Genomic DNA, 18828 nt, shown 5'->3' with positions numbered 1-18828 from the left:
ATTCCATGCCCCCTTCTGGATTGCTAAGAACAGATAGCTAAGAACAGATAGACCCCTGAGGAGATGTACCTAAAACAGATATAGCATTAGGCATGTGGCCCAGTCTACCAATGGGATGATGAACAGCAGACTGATGAAATTTGTCCTTTTCAGAGACCTATCCCAGCATTTTACTGCCACACACTCTGCAGGTGATATGTGCATGGAATAGCCTATGCTAGGAGGCCCAGCTTAATATTTTCTGGGCCATGAAGTATAATCCAGTGTCTGATTGGAGGGTCACTGGACAACCCAAGAGTCAACAGCATCATACCTCCAATGTTGCAACCATGTGTATGAGCATCTGCAACTGGACAGCCAATGCCTCTGCTTTAATATACGAATCATCAGACGACTCTGGGGTGATGATGGGCTGGGACTGGTTAGCAACTACCTAGAGGACACATACCTTACCAGACAAACCATTTTATTATTTAAATGTCATAGGAGGGGATATAATTTTTGGTTCCTCCTTGTTCTCATCTTCCAGATGGTCTGGGCCCTCCCCTAATATTCCCTTTATCTCACACACTAAGCACTCAGTCTGGTTTTTACAGGAAGGGCCCCCTACGCCCTAATTATTTCCATAGAACATAGTTGGGGACACCTTCAAAGTTATTCTGCTTGACCCCTTTATTTAGATGCCATAACTTCATAGTCTTCCAAGAGACAGCCTCGTGGTGGAGGTCCACCCAGCAGTTCTTTCAGTTCACTTGGTCTGATTTAAGGTTATCACTGTCATGGGATCGGGGTGGGGGTGTGTGTGTGGATGATCATAAGGGTCACATACTTTATAGTTCCCCCACTTTTCTTGCTCTACATAGTGCCCTAACAACATTCTCTGTCTCATGCTACCTAATCTTGACAGAACACGTGACACCTAATCTTGACATGGTTACATGACAACCTACATTGCTCTGATTATAGGAAGTGGATTAGGGAAATGGTTCATTTATTTGGTTTTACTTTATCTAAAATTCTTTGCCCATTCCACTCATCAGAATATTCAACTAGTAGTTTCACCTCCGGTTCCAGTTCACACTTCCTCTTCTGCTTCACCTCCGTGTAACTCCCTCTCAGGCCTTAATAACAACTATGGAATATTGACAATCTGTATGTCACCAGGGCTTAACATTCTTAGCAAATTTATTGCTTAAGAAACATGGGACTTCAAAGGACTAGTTCCTGCAACCAGTTGGTAATTATCCATCCCAGTCCTTGAAGCTAGTCATGATGCCCTGTTTGGGCTTTTCCTACTTCCACAGTAGGTCTTTGATCTGTGGTGCCCTGGTATGCTGGGACAGATGCCCTACTTTGGGGGCCAATTGTTCAGCGAACAACATCAAACACTCCAGGCCTGTATAAAATTCCTAAGAAAGAAGTAGTAGGTGTACAGGTCCTCCATTGCCTATCACAACCTGGCTAGGACCCCCAGGCATCTGGAAGGCCAGACATTAGATTCAGAAGGAGCATCCGGGCCCTAGTGCTGTGGGGATTTTGACTAGGAAAACACTAGCCCCTCTCTGTCATGATCAGCATTCTGGATCTAAACCTTGTGGTTGCTGTTGTTGGATCAGTGGCTTGATCTATCACCTGAGAATTCTACCAGCACTGAGGTCCTTAAACACTCAGCTATGACTTATTTCCATGGGAAATCATGGAGAAACGAAAGGTCAAATCGCTTTCTGAGAAGAGAGCCTGCAAGGAATAAGTCTCAGACAAGTTTATTCTAAACTTTCACTCTGCTTTATTCCTTTGTGTATTTTCAACATACACATTTAAAGTCCTTTTTGTAATGCTTAGATTTCCCATTTCCTCTAGTGTAAAATCTTCCCCTTTTTTTGATCTAATTGGCTCTTTCATAGGAAAAAAAAGTTTCTGACTGCAACAAAATGTATAAGGTTATCTCTCTCACAACAGAATAAGTATATTATATCATGATGTAGAATACTGTTGTTTCCTTTCATTTACTCCTTCTCCACCTCTTATTTTAAATTAGGTTTTTTAGAAGAAGAAATCAACCCATTTCTCATATATGTCTTATAGCTGATGTCTTAACTATACAAGCCCCAGACTTAAAATTCTTGATGAGAGCTCATCTTTCTTGGAAGTTTTCTTCCACTTTTGCCCCTTCCTCTAGTACTATTTTGTATTTGTATGTGCTCCAGAACCTGCTCTACATTGGTAGGTTAGCACCTCCCAGGGCTCCTGTCCTATATGGATGGTACAATTCTGAGCCCTACTCCAGAAATGTGGCATATTCCCCTTCTCAATCTTATGCAGTTAGCTCTGCTGACATTGCCATCAGAAATTAGGAAGTTCATTTATCACTGTAAATCCCAGGAAGGAATGCAAATCCATTTGTTCCTGAGCAGGCAATGCAGTCCCATCTTTTGGTTTTGTGATGAGAGAAGTTTTACCAACAGAAACCCTCAGTAATTGCTGGTAGAAATGCCTAATGGTACAGCCACTTTGAAAAACTGTTTGCCAGTTTCTTTAAAAAATAAGTATCAATATATACTTACCACACAACCCAGCAATCACACTTCTGGGAAATTATCCCAGAGAAATTAAAATTTACGTTTACATACACACACAAAAACTACACACAAATACTCATGGCACCTCATTTGCAAAGGTCCAAAACTGGAAACAACCAAAACGTTCTACAATAGATGAATGGTTAAACGTACCATGGAATACTGTTCAAAAATAAAACTAATGGAACAAATTATTAACACCTGCAACAACTTGAATGAATCTCAAGGGTTTTAGGCTGAGTGAAAATCAAATCTCAAAATGGCAAAATTATAAAGATGGAAATATGGTTGTCAGGGGTTAGAGGTGATATGACGTGGCAGGGGTGGGTAATCTCGTGACTAAATGGGTAGCATAAAGGAGACCTCTGTGTGGTGATGGAATAGTTCTGTATCTTGAGTGACACCAATGGCACCAAACTATGCAAACATTGTATCAATGTCAATTTACTTGTCTTGATGTTGTACTATAATTACATAAAATATAACCATTGGGGAAAATTGAATGAAGGCTTCACAGAGCATCTACGTATTTTCTTTTTTAATTTCCTGTGAAGGTACCACGATTTTTAAATAAAAAGCTAAACAAAAAGAAATAAACTTAATAGCTCTGTATCTTTTTTTAAATTGAATTCAAAGTTAAAAACCATCCCGCAAATAAAATCCTAGACTCAGGTAGCTGCTTTGGTGAATTGTACCAAATACTCAAGGAAGAAGTAGTACCAAATACTCAAGGAAGAAGTAATACCAATTCTACACAAACTCTTCCAGAAAATTGAAAAGGAGTGAATACATCCCAGCTCATTCTATGAGCCCAGCATTACACTGATGCCAAAACCAAACTAAGACATTATGAGAACAGAAAACTGCAAACCAATATCCCTCATGAAAGAGAAGCGAAAATCCTAAACAAATTTCAGAAAATCAAATCCAACAATATATTAAGAGGAACTGTATTATGACCAAGTGAATTTATCCAAGGAATGCAAGGACAGTTTAGCATTCAAAAATCAATCAACTTAATTCACTATATTAACAAACTGGGGAGAAAAAAACCCAAACATGATCATCTCAATAAATATAAACAATTCGCTCGAGAAAATTCAATATCCATTCCTAATAAAGCCTCTCAGCAAGCTAAGAAGAGAACAGAATTTTCTTAACTTGGTAAAAGTCGTCTACCAAAAAAAATATAGCTAACATCTTACCTAACGGTGAAACACTGAATGCTTTCCCCCTAAGATTAAAAACAATCTGTTCAACACTTCTACTCAGCATTGTACTGAGATTCTGGTCACTACAATAAAGCAAGAAAAAGGCATAAAAAGCATTGGTTGGAAAGAAGAAATAAAATTGTCTTAATTCATACACAACATATTTTTCAAAGAAAATCCAGTGTAACCTACAAAAAACCCTACCATAGTCAATTTAATGATGTTGCAGGATATAAGTAAAAATAATTGTGTTACTGTATACTCACAATGAAGAAAAAATACTGAAAAATATAAATTATAAAATTTATAATAGCATCATAAAATAAAGTTCAGAATCATTTCTCTCAGAACTTTGAGGAAAAATGCCTTCTTGTATTTAGTTTGCCTTTAATCTGAATATCATATATGCTTTTTTTCTTTGGAAGCATTTATCATTTTGTTCCTTCCTTTGAGGTTCTGGTTTTATCACAAAATATGTTTTTCATTCATCCTGTTCAGCACAGTGTGTCCTATTAATCTGAAAAGTTGAGTCTCCTACTGTAGGAAATATGTCTGAAATTTCTTACATTGCATTTGCTCTCTCATCTCTTCTTGGAATCTCTGTAAGAGTTCCCAACTTCTCAAATCAATGGATCCATCTTTGTGTCCTACATTCCTAGAGAATTCCTCATTTGATCTTCTAGCTTGCTGGTTTTCTGTAAACATCCCTCTACTTGGTCCATCTTTGAGATTTTTATTTTAATGATTACACTTTTCATTTGCATTTGCATTGAATTTGCTTCTTTGTTATAACAACCTGTCCTGGTCTCCAAGTTTCTTTTTTTTTTTTTGAGGGGGACAGGGCAGACAAGAGGATGAGGGTTGTACTTTTATCAGTATATTTCTTTACAAATTCTATAACATTGCTGTTCTTTTTTTGTTTTTAATTTATTTATTTTTGGCTGTGTTGGGCCTTCGTTGCTGCGCGCGGGCTTTCTCTAGTTGCGGCGCGCGGGGGCTACTTTTTGTTGCGGTGTGTGGGCTTCTCATTGCAGTGGCTTCTCTTGTTGCGGAGCACAGGCTCTAGGTGCGCAGGCTTCAGTAGTTGTGGCACGTGGGCTTCAGTAGTTGTGGCTCACGGGCTCTAGACCGCAGGCTCAGTAGTTGTGGCACACGGGCTTAGTTGCTCCACGGCACGTGGGACCTTCCCGGACCAGGGCTCAAACCCGTGTCCCCTGCATTGGCAGGCGGATTCTTAAGCACTGTGCCACCAGAGAAGTCCTAACATTGCTGTTCTTAATTCACATATTAAATTTATTCATCTATTCCTTCAACAAATACTAAAATCTACTCTTTAACAGATACCTCTAGAATATCATAGGCAAAGCAGACAATATTCCATGTAGCTGACATTCTAGTAACGTAAGTAAAGTTGAATTTTTTATAATTATTTTTTGGTAAAAATAGTTGAAAAATTTCCTCCCTGCTCCTACCCCCAAAAGATCACCTGTGTTCCTCCTGGGATGCACATAGCCCACTTTGTGTGCACTATTAACTCCACTTTTTAAAATTAATTAATTAATTAATTTATGGCTGCGTTGGGTCTTTGTTGCTGCACATGGGCTTTCTCTAGTTGCAGCGAGCGGAGGCTACTCTTGGTTGTGGTGCATGGGCTTCTCACTGGGGTGGCTTCTCTTGTTGTGGACCATGGGCTCTAGGTGCAAGGTCTTCAGTAGTTGTGGCACGCAGGCTCAGTTGTTGTGGCTTGCAGGCTCTAGAGCTCAGGCTCAGTAGTTGTGGTGCACGGGCTTAGTTGCTCCGCAGCATGTGGGATATTCCTGGACCAGGGCTTGAACCTGTGTCCCCTGCATTGGCAGGTGGATTCTTAATCATTGTACCACCAGGGAAGTCCTCCCTCTTTTGTTAGTTGTATTTTTATTTGTTTTGGGTTTTTTTCTTAGTTTTGTGCCTCCTTTGTTGAGTTGATCTTGAAATTTTGGTGATTCTTAGTTATGCTATCTTTGTTTTTACAACTCTCTTGATAGCCTATATGTATATGCTATTCCCATGTACGATAGGATCTCCTTTGTGTTCACGAAGGAGAAAGGGAAGGGAAAATGTGCTGCTGAGAGGAAAGTGACGTTCATTAATTTTCTGAGTATGTCTTCTTCTCCTCCCTCCTAGCAAACCAGGACCTTTCCCTGACACCTTGAAAAATCTCATGCCCTCACTGTACCTGTCTGGCAGCAGATGCCTCCACAGTGTACTGCTTGATTGGTTGGAAGAGAGTGATTAGAAGAGGCTGTGCAAAAAAGAGTTAACATAGCAAACCGGAGACTGCTCTCCTTGGAAAGTCTTGCTGGGAAGCTGGTCTTTGTCTGGGGTCTGGGAACTTGGCTGGTAAACAGTTTCCTGGTACAAACCTTTCCTTAAATGATAAAAATGACTCACTGTACCTAAACTCTAAAACAATGTCGTTTGTGCTGAACATTTACTTTCCTTCTGATGGTCGGTCTACAATTTTGGTGCCTACCGAGCAGAGGATGCCTGCCTGCCCAGTTGTCAATAAAAACCTTAGCCACTTAGTCTCTAATGAGCTTCCCTTGTACACAACCCTTTGCATGTGTTGTCACAACTCGTTGCTGGAAGTGTGCATCCTGTGAACCCTACTGGGAGAGGACTCTTGGAAGTTACCTGGTTTCCTCCAGACTCTGCTCATGCATTTTTCCCCTTTACTGTTTCTGCTTTGTATTCTTTCCCTATAGTAAATCTTAGCCATGAGTGCAATTACATTCTCAGTCAGATGGGTCATTCTAGTGAATCATAAAACTTGGGGATGGCCTTGAGTATGCCCAATACAGGGGCTCACCTGCATAGCTACCCTAAATTCAGTGATTCAACCAACCAACATCTCCACGTCCTTTCATTCCCATGTCATTCTCTTCTTAATAACATCCAGAGCCATTCTCACATTTTGCAGCATTCTTCTCCTTTGGGCTTTGCTCAGTGATTTCTTCTGTTAACTCAACACCTCCTGTCTTCCACATTTCAGGGATCCCTCAAAATTTCTGGTCCATTGAGGGCACTTGTTCTGCAACAATGATTTGGATATTTTTAAATAAACATCTCTATCGTCTCTAAAGATTTGGGATGTGGTAGACTGTCAAGCACATTTTATCAGTTTATATTCCAATCTCCTGGTCCCCATTTTTCTTTTCTTTTTTTTTTTGTTTTTGGCCATGCCGCATGGCTTGCAGGATCTTAGTTCCTTGACCAGGGATTAAAAACCCTAGCCACTTCAGTGAAAGTGCTGAGTCCTAACCACTGGACTGCCAGGGAATTCTACCCCCATTTTTTAATCGAGTAAAATAGAAAGAAAAAATATTTCATTAGGACTGTCAACCTATATTTGCTTTTTGTTTGCTTTCAATTCAATTTAGCAATTATTTATTTAGGAATTAGTGCCAAGAAAAGCCAATGTATACAAAATATATATACAGATATGTGTATATATACATATGTATATTTATATGTGTTATACATTTTATGTATGTTTTATTGTGACTTTTTTGTTTAAGTATTTAATTACTACATAACTTTTTTAACACTAAAAACTGTAGTGTCAAAACATTGGGATATAGGAAAATAAGCATAAAATAAAATAAGCATAAAAGAAAGGTCAGTTGTAGGTAAAAGGAGACCTGTTTATTGGAGATTAAAATGTGAAATTATAATTATCATAGAAATATAAGCAACTGAAAATTCGACTAAATTTAACACACATAATGAATGTCAATTCTATCAGTAGGTGCTGTAGGTGATTTTAAGACATCAACCAATTTGTCTTTACAAATAAGTTCTGATCTAATAGAGTATTACAATTTACCCCCAAAGTCAAGCACTTGTGATAGGTTATTATGAAAATAACACCTTATTAAATAAAAGCTATCAAAAATACTTCAGTTAATTAACTGATTATGGACTCCAGATCAGGACTGCCCAGGTTGGAATCCAGCTTCTACCACTTACCAACTGTGCAACAGTGGGCAAGTAGCTTAACCTCTCTTAGCCTCAGTTTCCTCATCTGTAAAACTGACATAACGATTGCACTTACCTCATAGAGTTGTTATGACAATTGAATGTGTTAATATAAGTAAAGTGCTTGATATAGTGCCTGGGACATATAATGTATATTAAGCTTCAGTTATTATGATTATGATTATCATTTCATACTGGCTAAGAAATCAAAAAACACAGGTAGTAGTCCCATACATTCATTTACGTTTGAGTAATGAGTATTTTGACTCATCTGAGTCTTTAGGAAAGTCACTCATCAACATTCCTGGGCCTCCATTTCCTCCCCTATGAATTTAAGAAGTAAACTTTACAACCTCAAAGATTCTACCTGGTTCTAAAATTCCAAATTTATTAAAGAATTTTTTAAAATTTAGAAACACCTATACTGTCCTCTCATTCTACTTTGTACACTTGAGTCCAAAACTGAGTCCCTCTGGAATACATTGTTTATATCACTCTTTCAACATTTACTATTTTTCTACATGTGAATGTATGTTCTTCATGCCTCTCCTTCCAGGACAGACACTGATGACTTTAGAGACAAAGGGCTATTCTTTCCTCTTTGCACATAATAAATATTGATTCTTCATTCCATTGTAATGCATGTATTGAATAAGTGCCAAGAACTGTTCTAGCTAGGCAGTGAGAAAAAAAGTAAATAATATCTGATTCCTGATCTCAAAGAATTCATTAGCCCAACCAATGAAATGTAATTACAATATGGTGTGATAAATGGAATAATAAAGGATGGAGTGATCAAACATGCTTGAATGGCTCACAGAAAAATAATTTTTAGAAGAAACATGAACTGGATCTTAAAAGATAAATAGCAATTCCCCAGATGGAACTAAAAATGAAACAAGGGCTTCCCGGGTGGCGCAGTGGTTGAGAATCTGCCTGCTAATGCAGGGGACACGGGTTCGAGCCCTGGTCTGGGAGGATCCCACATGCCACAGAGCAACTAGGCCTGTGAGCCACAGCTACTGAGCCTGCGCATCTGCAGCCTGTGTTCCGCAACAACAGAGGCCACGATAGTGAGAGGCCCACGCACCACGATGAAGAGTGGCCCCCGCTTGCCACAACTAGAGAAAGCCCTCGCACAGAAACAAAGACCCAACACGCCCATAAATAAATAAAAAATAAATAAATAAAATGAAACAAAACAGTCCCCTCGTTATAACATATCTCATGCATATATGATGGAGCTATTTTATCAAGTTTTGATTTATTGTACTGAAGCTGGCAAGGCTTCGGTTTCTCTGAAGCAAGTGGACATTAATTATCTGAAGTAGAGATCTGTCTTCAGATATCTTTCTCTTCCCCGCCATGACCAATTCATCACCAAATCCTATGTATATTACCTCCCACTTTTTTCTTGAATCTGTTCATTTTTCTACATCTGAACTAACTGCACCCTAGTTCAAGACATTATCCCCTAACACCTAGGCCATAGTCTCCTAGCCAGTTTTCCTATATTTACTATTGCCCTCTTACTATAAATTCTTCAAACTATAGCTAAAATGATTATTAAAAAATAATCCTGGCCCTTCCCCATCCTGAATAGTTCAGACCAAGAGCCATTAGGTGGGTCTGGCATGAGTTAGAGCCCAACCAAGGTGAGGAGAGTGTCCATACTGGGTGAAGGAAAAGAGATGAGGGAGCAAGTGAGTGCATATTGCAACCATTTCTGGGTGTCCCTGTGGGAGTGCAGCCTGGCATAGGTTGGAACCTGCACGAAGTGGGTGGAGCATCTGCTCAGGAGAGCGACCCAATATAAAATGTGAGACACCAAGTGGGATGAAGAGGGCAACTGCACAGGGGAGGGGCTAGCATCAGCAATGGGAGATTGGTTACATAGGGGGAATTGAACATTAAGTACATATGTATCAAGGATAATGGGAATCAGGTTTCTCATTTTCAGGGAAAGGAGGAAAATAGAATGAATGAAATGAAATGGCATCATATTGGAATTGGAGGTACTGGTGGGACCTCATAGTTTTATATATATGTAAATGTGAACATGTGTATGTGTGTAAGTGTGTGTATGTGTGTGTGTGTGTGTATCTATACATATATGTATTCCCAACCTCTGTCCACTGGTAAGAATTGGGCGTAACAGCATCCCAAAAGCATGGAGCATGGTTAGCACCAAGATCTAAATACCATTCTCTGAAAGAATCAGGACTTCTTGTAGAAATGGCTGGTATCAGGGCTGAGGCAGGAAAAGTGCTGGATGAGTGTAGAATGTCTTACTGTGCTCTAAAAGAAACATATTCAAAAAATGATGGGGATTGTCAAAGAAACATGCAAGTCAGCTTGAAAGAATTCCAAATAGTCAAATCTAGAACAACTTGGGCATCTAAATAAATGATAATAATGGATTTTAACCCTTTAAACAAAATAGGAATCCATGAATCCATAATAACATAAATTAACGAATAAATTGAAAGTTTGAGGAGCGACAGGATATTCATAGGGTTTTGAAGTATCTCCCCACAAAGCACTTCTTAATTACAAAGAGAAAAAATGTAACTTTACAGTGGAAAGGCCTCACAGAAACCTCTTTAATCAAACGATCCAATTTAACACTACTAATAATGGGACAAATCAAGATTTGGGACCACATCATAATATGCAATGAAAACAACATAATGTCACTTCTACTAGATTCCCGACAAAGATGCATAACCTAAATCTGATCATGAGGAAACATCAGACAAACCAAAAAAGGGAGACATCTATACAATAACTGGCCTGTACTCTTTACAAGTATCAAGATATTGAAAGTCAAGGAAAAACTGAAGAACTGTTTCTAACTGAAGGAGCTAAGGAGTTATGACAACTAAATGAAACACGTCGTTCTGCGCTGGATCCTACAAGGACATAATTGGGACAAATTGCAAAGCCTACAAGGAATATGAGGATTAGATAGTAGATTAGATGGTAATAATGTATCAGTGTTAATTCTCTGATGATTGTGTTGTGGGTATATAGGGGAATGTCTTTGTCTGTAAAAAATACACACCATAGTTTTGGGAAACAATGGGAATACATGTCAGCAACTTACTCTCAAATGGTTGAGGAAAACAAAGAAACTTTGAAATTTTTTGTAACATTGAGATTGTTCCCAAATTTTTTAAAGTAAAATCATAACAATAACAATGATGATGATGATATTCCACTGTCTAAAACTGGCTGTGACTTTTTATTGCTCTTAGGAAAAGAGACAAGAATCCCTAAAATGAACTATTAAGACTTTGCATGATCTTGTCCCTGTGTACTTTAGCAGGGTCATCCTGCTGACTCTCTCTCTCCTTTAGGCTCACTGCATTCTGTTCTTTTTGATCCTCAATCAACCCATGGACTATTCAAGTACAAAGGCCATGCACTTGCTCTTCCCTTTGCCTAAAACATTCTCTAATTCCTTGCCCATATACATTAAATTTCTTTTTTATTTTATTTCATTTATTTTGGTAATACCTTTTCAACCACTTTGCTCCCCAAAGGTCAGTTCTCCGTTATTTACTCTCACAGCACTATATATTTTCCCTTCATAATTATAGACTTGCTTGAATAAAAAATTAATGTGTCCTCCATTATCCTACTTCTTTGGGGCAGAGTTATAACTTTGCTCACCACTTTACCCCAAGGACCTAGCCCAGAGGACAATAAACAATGTTAATGAATAAATGAACTGTTTATGATCAATCCATTCACTTGGGCCCTTGACTCTCTCCTATATCTGCAGCCTCCCTCTCTTTTTTGGCTCCTAACCAGCTTTTAAACTTGTTTAAGTCTTTTCAAGCCTAAAGCATTTCCTCTCTTGAATCCATATCCTCCTTGAATTGCAATAAGTTTACCTGCCTCTCTCTTTATCCAGACTTTCAGTAGATTCCTATTGACTTACAATTTCCATTTCCTCAGCTCCCATCCAATCTCCAGTCCACTGCAATCTGGCTTCCACCCTTACCACCCACTAAAATTGTGCTTTCTGTGATGGCTATAACCTAACTGCCAGACCCAATTAACAAGTTTTAGTCAGTATCTTAGCTGAATCATTCTCATTAACTTCCTTCATGTTCAGTTGTTTTTGAATATATCTAGTCATCTCATTTTTGACTCCTTGATGAGCTCTTCTTTTTCAGATCACTTTTCAAATTAACTTGTTTTATTCCAGAAAAAATGTATTTAGTACCTACCATATGCCAGGAAGAACTGGCATAACTGACAGTAACTAAAGCAAACAAAAATTTCTGTCTTCGTGGAGCTTATATTCTTTTTATTAAAATTAAGGTAGAATTCACTGGCAGCATTATATTAGTTTCAGGTGTACAACATAATGATTTGATATTTCTATATATTGTGAAATGATTGCCACAATAAGAATTTTAAAGAAGTTTATTCTTGTGATAAGAACTTTTAAGATCTACTCTTCTAGCAATCAAATACCCAATACAGTATTATTCACTATAGTCACCCTGCTGTACATTACGTCTTCAGGATTTATTTATTTTATAACTGGAGGTTTGCACCTTTTGACTCCTTCCCGCATTTCACCAACCCTCCTACCCCCAGCCTCAGGCAACCACCAATCTGTACTCTGTATCTATGCAGAGCTTGGTTTTTTGTTTTGGGGATTTTTTTAGAATGCACATATAAGTGAGATCATACAGTATTTGTCTTTCTCTGCCAACTTATTACTCTTAGCATAATGCCCTCAAAGACCGTTCATGTTGTCTCAAATGGCAATATTTCATTCTTTTTTATGGCTGAATAATATTCCACTATATATACATATTTTTCTTATCTATTCCTCCTTCAGTGGACATTTAGGCTCTTTCCATATCTTAGCTATTGTAAATAATGTTGCAGTGAACATATTGATGCATATGTCATTTCTAATTAGTGTTTTCATCTTATTCTGATAAATACCCAGAAGCAGAATTGCTGGATCGCATGGTAGTTCTATTTTTAGCTTTTTGAGGAACCTCGGTACTGGTTTCCATAGTGGCTATACCAATCTAGATTCCCACGAACAGTGCACAAGGGTTCCTTTTTCTCCATATCCACTCCAGCATTTGTTATCTCTTATCTTTATAACAATAGTCATTCTAACAGGTGTGAGGTGTTGTCTCATTGTGGCTTTGATTTGCATTTCCCTGATGGTTATGTAATAGGGAAGAACCGTTGTATTCTATAACAAGTTAATCACTAAAGGGATGTTGCCTATAAGCTTAAATTACACATAATGCCCATCTCTGGGAACCCTGCCTCCCAGGTAAGGAGCATTAAGGTAAAATACCTTTGTAGAGCTCACAGGAAACATCCTGACCAGGCCCACCTGTGAATGACTGCAAGGAAGAAATTAACACATCCCCTCTGGAGGTTGACCAGAACCAGGAAATGTTTGACTTTACTCCCTCCCCTTTTAGTATAAAAGAAGGCTGAATTCTAACTCAGGCAAGATGGTTTTTTGGGACACAAGTCTGTCATGTTCTTGGTCTGCTGCCTTTCTGAATAAAGTTGCTCTTCCTTGCCCCCAAAACTGGTCTCTTGATTTATTGGCCTGTCATGCAGCGAGCAGTATGACCCTGCTGTGTATCTTTATTTGGACATAATCTAGGGAACTTGAAATAGATATATCCAAATCAGAATCCTTTATCTTCTCCCTAAACAGATCTTCATTCTGTGAGTGGTACTCAGCCACCTAAACCAGAAGTTAACCCTAGATCCTTTCTCTCTTTTATCTCCCACAACCAACTGATCACCTTTTCTTGCCAAATTTACTCTTTCTGTAACATTCTCCTAACTGCTCTCCCTTTCTCCAGTCATGGTCCCTTTGTATTCACTCTCCAATAGCTACCAGAATGATCTAAAATACAATCTCAGTCCCTTACTTAAAAGCCTTAAGCTTTGATTACCTAAAAGGTAGTCTATGTCTTCATCATGGCATAAAACCCACTGTAATCTTGGCCCCTGCTTGATTCTCCAGTTTTCTTTTTTGCTCTTTAATTTACTCTAAAGATTTTCGTGGCTCACAGGGTGACATAATGATTAACATTACAGTCTCTGGAGCCAGGCTGCTCAGGTGTGAATCTCAGCTCTATCGTATATTTACCTTGGTTTCCTCAACTGTGAAATGGATATATTAATAGTCCCTGTCATATGATTACTTGGAGGACTGAATTACATGTGTGCTTAGACCAGTTCCTGGCACTTATTAGCTACTATTACATTAGGCTGCTTCTAATATTTCTGCCTTTGCTCTGACTACTTTCTCTTCTTTCGGGCAATATATTAGTTTAGCTATGGATCCTACGTGGTCATCATTTTTTAACAAGCTGACATTTGATTTACTACACATGAAATTGTTACCAATTACAACTTATATTAGGGTTGATGTCATAAGCCAGCATCCTCTTCATCAGGATGTTTTCTCTTTTGATGGTTGCAAATGCAGCTACTTCCATTGTTCTAGTTACATTTCTGCAGATCAAAAATGCAGTTTCTATACCACATCATTTAGATGTAAATGTGGGAGAGAGGAGTATGGATAACTCCCCAGTTTCCAGCTTGGATGACTAGGAAGTCAGGGAATACTGTAGAATGCTCAAAGGTTTGTCACCCACACACTCATAAATATTTTTATTTCTTCCAAATTTCCTACTGCCTCTTCAGCCCTCTAGACCGACACTGCTATCAATGTCACTTAAGTTAATTCCCCTTTCTGCCCCACCCACCCAACGACCGGAAAAATCCTCTACAGCTGTGCCTTTCCCTTTAAGAAGAACAGGGTCACAGGGAAATTGCACGCCTAAACCCGCCCTCTGGGGGAGGGGGGGAAATTGGTCCCGTCACCACAGCAACGGGAGCAGAAGGGGGCGGACTTTGTCGTCCGGCTTCCTGTCCGCGGCGTGAGCGAGCCGCGATGGAACGGCGGCGCGGGCTTTGTGGGTATTGCGTGTTCTTCGGCTCCGGATTGAAGCCGGAGCCGGAGCCGGAGCCGGATTCCGCGTAAACGGCCACGTCAACCTAAACCTACACCGCCCTCCCCACCCCACTGCGCCCGCAGATCCTGAGACGAGTCCTCCCAAGCAGCGTCCTCCACGCCTTTCCCACAATGCCCCGCGCCAGGCCCCGCCCCGCCTCGCCTAGGAGACGGCCGCGCGAGGAGCCGAGCCGAACCGGCCGCTCGTCGCTGCCGGTGCGGCTGGCTGCTCCTACCACATCTCGGGCTCTGCGGGCTAGCGGCCAGAAGTGCGTGCTTCCTTACCGCACGCACAGCTTGTGTTTGGCCTAGTGGGGTCCGCCGCCAGGGATTGAGGATGGGGAAGTAGCTGCAGGAGACGACCTCGCAGCACCGAGGTGGGCATGGGCGGGGGAACGGGGCTCTGCTGGAGCTGGCGGCGGCCTGGGCCCTCCGGGAAGGGAGGGGCTAAATGCCTGTGCACCGGAATCTCCCCTCCTTTTCACTCTCGAGGCTGGTTTATTGTGTTTTCGCTTCCAGTCTTCCTTTCTACCTACACCGCCATTCCTCCACCCAGCAATTCCCCACTTTTTGCTCCAATTTCTCACTTTGCCCTCAGTTATCCAGGTTCCTTTCTCCCTAATCCAACCTGAGATTTCACACACCAGCAACACTTGACAGTCTCTTTCACCCAGTGTCTCCATCTTTCCCCTCTCCCCGCAACCCATCCTGGAGTGGTGGCAGCGAGGAGTTAGTGTTGCACTTACCTGCAGCTTCCACCTGTCCCCGCAGCTCGGCGCACAGCCTCAGGCACGCCCACGCTGTCTGAGAATCACCGCTAGGCAGGGAACAAACATCGCTTGTCTAAAAGTGGTGTTTGAGAATATATTCTCTATTCTAAACTTTTTTTTTTAGTCTGGATGTTTATTAATCTCCATCACTCTGTTTTACAAAGGGTTTTCTGGTGGCGTGAAAAGGATTAGAAATGAACCAAAACCATTCACAGGTAAGGAAAAAAAATTTAAATAGGCATTTAAGATTAAATGAAGAAAGGAACTGAGGATGCTAGGAAGGTTAGATTTTTCGAAGCATTATGACATGTTTGGAACTATTGATAAAGTATACAAGTTTACATGTGATCTGATTTTATTTTTACCCTACACAGGTGAGCATGTCTAAATAACTGATTCCTTTTCTCCTTTTGTTTCTTTTCTATTTTTATTAATGCCCAATGTAAACTTTGCAGTAAAATTACTGTTAACTTGCAGTTATTAGTCTTCTAGTTTATAAAATAGTAACTACTTAGGTATAACGTAAGCACCTTCTGAGAAAATTCAGGGGAAGAAACGTCCGACTATGTAAGTTGTTACAGCAATATAAATTCACTGCTATTCTTGGACGGTTTATATGAAAAATACAGACCCTTTAGAAGGATCTGTTGCTTCTTTCTAGTACCCCCAAAGGGTATTTCCTACAAGTGAAATTTGATTAAAATGAAAACTGAATAGCCTTAAAGGGGTGAAGAAATAACCAAAAAGGAAGCACATCAAAAGAGGCAAGCTTAAGCTGGGTAGAAGATGGAAGGAAATAGCTTTCCCCCCATTCTCCCCCCTTGTGGTCTGGTGCTGATAGAGCAAGTTGCTGCACTTGTTTGTTTGTAAAGAGTTCTAGGTAGCTGCCACCTCACTAGCTACCTTTTACCTTTATCTGCTACCTTGAGTGATCTCACGAATCTGGCTACCTAGATAACGGAAGCAGTGAAGGGGGCCCCCAAAGAACAGAGCCTGATTTGTCATTTACTGGAGATTTTATTGCTGGCCATGTTATTTAGTAAATAGCGTTAATGATGTGTTTGGTTTTTTATTAATGTATTTCAACTACCTGATTTTCTCTCTTCAGATTAACATTTTGGGGAAAAATTCATGATACCTGTTTCACCTTTGGAGTAATGTGGACAGAAGTTCTCAGATTTGCATATTACATCAACCGGAACCAGTGGCATTATCTTAATGTTCACTTGAGTCAGAACTTGGACAAGAAAAACAATGGGAGTCTGGTTAAATAAAGATGACTATCTCAGAGACTTGAAAAGGGTCATGCTCTGTTTTCTAATAGTGTATATGGCCATTTTAGTGGGTACAGATCAGGATTTTTACAGTTTACTTGGTGTATCCAAAACTGCAAGCAGTAGGGAAATAAGACAGGCTTTCAAGAAATTGGCATTGAAGCTACATCCTGATAAAAACCCGGTAGGTAAAAATTTCTTTTTAAACATATCTAATTAATGTGTTTTAGTAAGTTTTGGTATGTATTTAAATTATTTAAAGAATTATTTTAAATAAGTGCTCAAAATGCTTAAGAACAATCACGTCAAAAATCATAATTCAACTTCTGTACTAAAAACAGAAGAAGCAAAATGTTCTAAGTTCAGAATAGTGTAAAGGAATGTCAGTACCAAAAATACAGTTCTCTCTTAATTTGAAAACTAATTTCCAACAGTTATATTACAGATGTTAATCACAAAGCAGTAGATTTCTTAGTAAAGTAGTTTAAAATCAAGTATTTTAGAACAGTGACAAAAATTATTTCCTTAGAACTTAGAGGGTATGTCTTGCTAAAAATGGCAGTAATAGCTAATAATAGTATGTTTCAACTTTAACTATTTTCTCCCATGTGCAAGTCTAAGAACAGAGTCAGAAAGTATTATAAATTAAAACTTGGGAGCAGCCAAATCCAGTTAATTCCAATCATAAATATTTGATTATGTATCCTATGATGTAATCCTTCAAAACTGTATTAGTTTTCATTCTTAAGGTATTTTTATAATTTATCTCATTCATTTTTTTCTTAATGAGATTTGATACTCATCAAGGAGAAAGATTTAATTATATCTAGATAGAATTTTTTTTTACTGTTAATTTCAGTAACTGCAGTTTTTGTTTTTTTTTGTTTTTTTACTATTTTTATTTATTTTTTATGTTTTATTTTTGGCCTCACCACGGATTCAGTCCCTGACCAGGGATTGAACCCCGGCCACTGCAGTGAAAGCCTAGAATCCTAACCACTAGGCCACCAGGGAAGTCCCTAGATAGAATTTTAAATAGGATTATTTTATTTTGATTACATAAAGCTGAGCAATAGAATCAGTATTTCTCTAAAACTCTTGTTAATTGGTAATCTTTTCTTGAGATCGACATTGTATTGTGTTTAGGGTTTTCATTTTTTCAGATTTTTCTTTAAAATTTCAGAATTTTTTCTTTCTGAAATAAAAGAATTTTTCTTTCTGAATAAAAGAATTATTTCTTTTAAGTTTCTACATGAAAGATGGTAGACCACTTACAACGAACTATTATTTAGATGAAAACATTCTTCAAAAAACAATTCTATGAAACAGTAACAAATGAAACGTATTAATCCACTTTTGAATTGTTACTCTGATATTAGTCCTTATGTCATTATCTGATAGATTGGAGTACATAACTTTTTTTTACTTAAAGTACTGAGTTTTGCCTCAAATAGAAAAATAACCTACAAATTTCTTTGTGGTTGTTTTAAGGGTAACACATAATATTTACAATATTAAGTGTTTCCAAGGGTTCATTAGTCAGTTTTTTCTGTTGCATCTCTTAGAAGTAGTGACTTATATTTGATGACCACCTCTATCAACCTTTTGAAGCATCAATTCTCATTTCTATTACTTTCGTTTTTTTTGGGTTTTTTTTGTTTTTTTTTTTACGAGGGCCTCTCACTGTTGTGGCCTCTCCCGCTGCGGAGCGCAGGCTCAGCGGCCATGGCTCACGGGCCCAGCCGCTCCGCGGCATGTGGAATCTTCCCGGACCAGGGCACAAACCCGTGTCCCCTGCATCGGCAGGCGGACTCTCAACAGCTGCGCCACCAGGGAAGCCCCTACTTTCGTATTTTTTAAGATTGGAGTTCTTTAGAAATACTTTTTGACTTTTTTATTTCAAAGCATGAGCACCCATTTCATATTGTACTACTCCTCCTTATCTTGGTA

At 39.1% G+C, this 18828-nt stretch overlaps 1 protein-coding gene across 1 annotated transcript in view; it reads left to right on the top strand.

The window, feature by feature from the left end:
- The first annotated feature begins 14988 nt into the window (after positions 1-14988).
- DNAJC10 (DnaJ heat shock protein family (Hsp40) member C10) overlaps positions 14989-18828 on the top strand; it is a 59456-nt gene continuing 55616 nt past the window's right edge. The window contains exons 1-3 of the mRNA XM_067741278.1: positions 14989-15211; positions 15769-15819; positions 16713-17062. Coding sequence (XP_067597379.1) covers positions 16859-17062 — 204 coding nt within the window. The 5' untranslated portion in view covers positions 14989-15211; positions 15769-15819; positions 16713-16858. The remainder of the gene's footprint in view (positions 15212-15768; positions 15820-16712; positions 17063-18828) is intronic.

Source organism: Pseudorca crassidens, chromosome 6 (assembly GCF_039906515.1).
Source record: "Pseudorca crassidens isolate mPseCra1 chromosome 6, mPseCra1.hap1, whole genome shotgun sequence".
In the NCBI taxonomy this organism is placed as follows: Eukaryota; Metazoa; Chordata; class Mammalia; order Artiodactyla; family Delphinidae; genus Pseudorca; species Pseudorca crassidens.
This window is presented reverse-complemented; position numbering and strand designations above follow the sequence as displayed.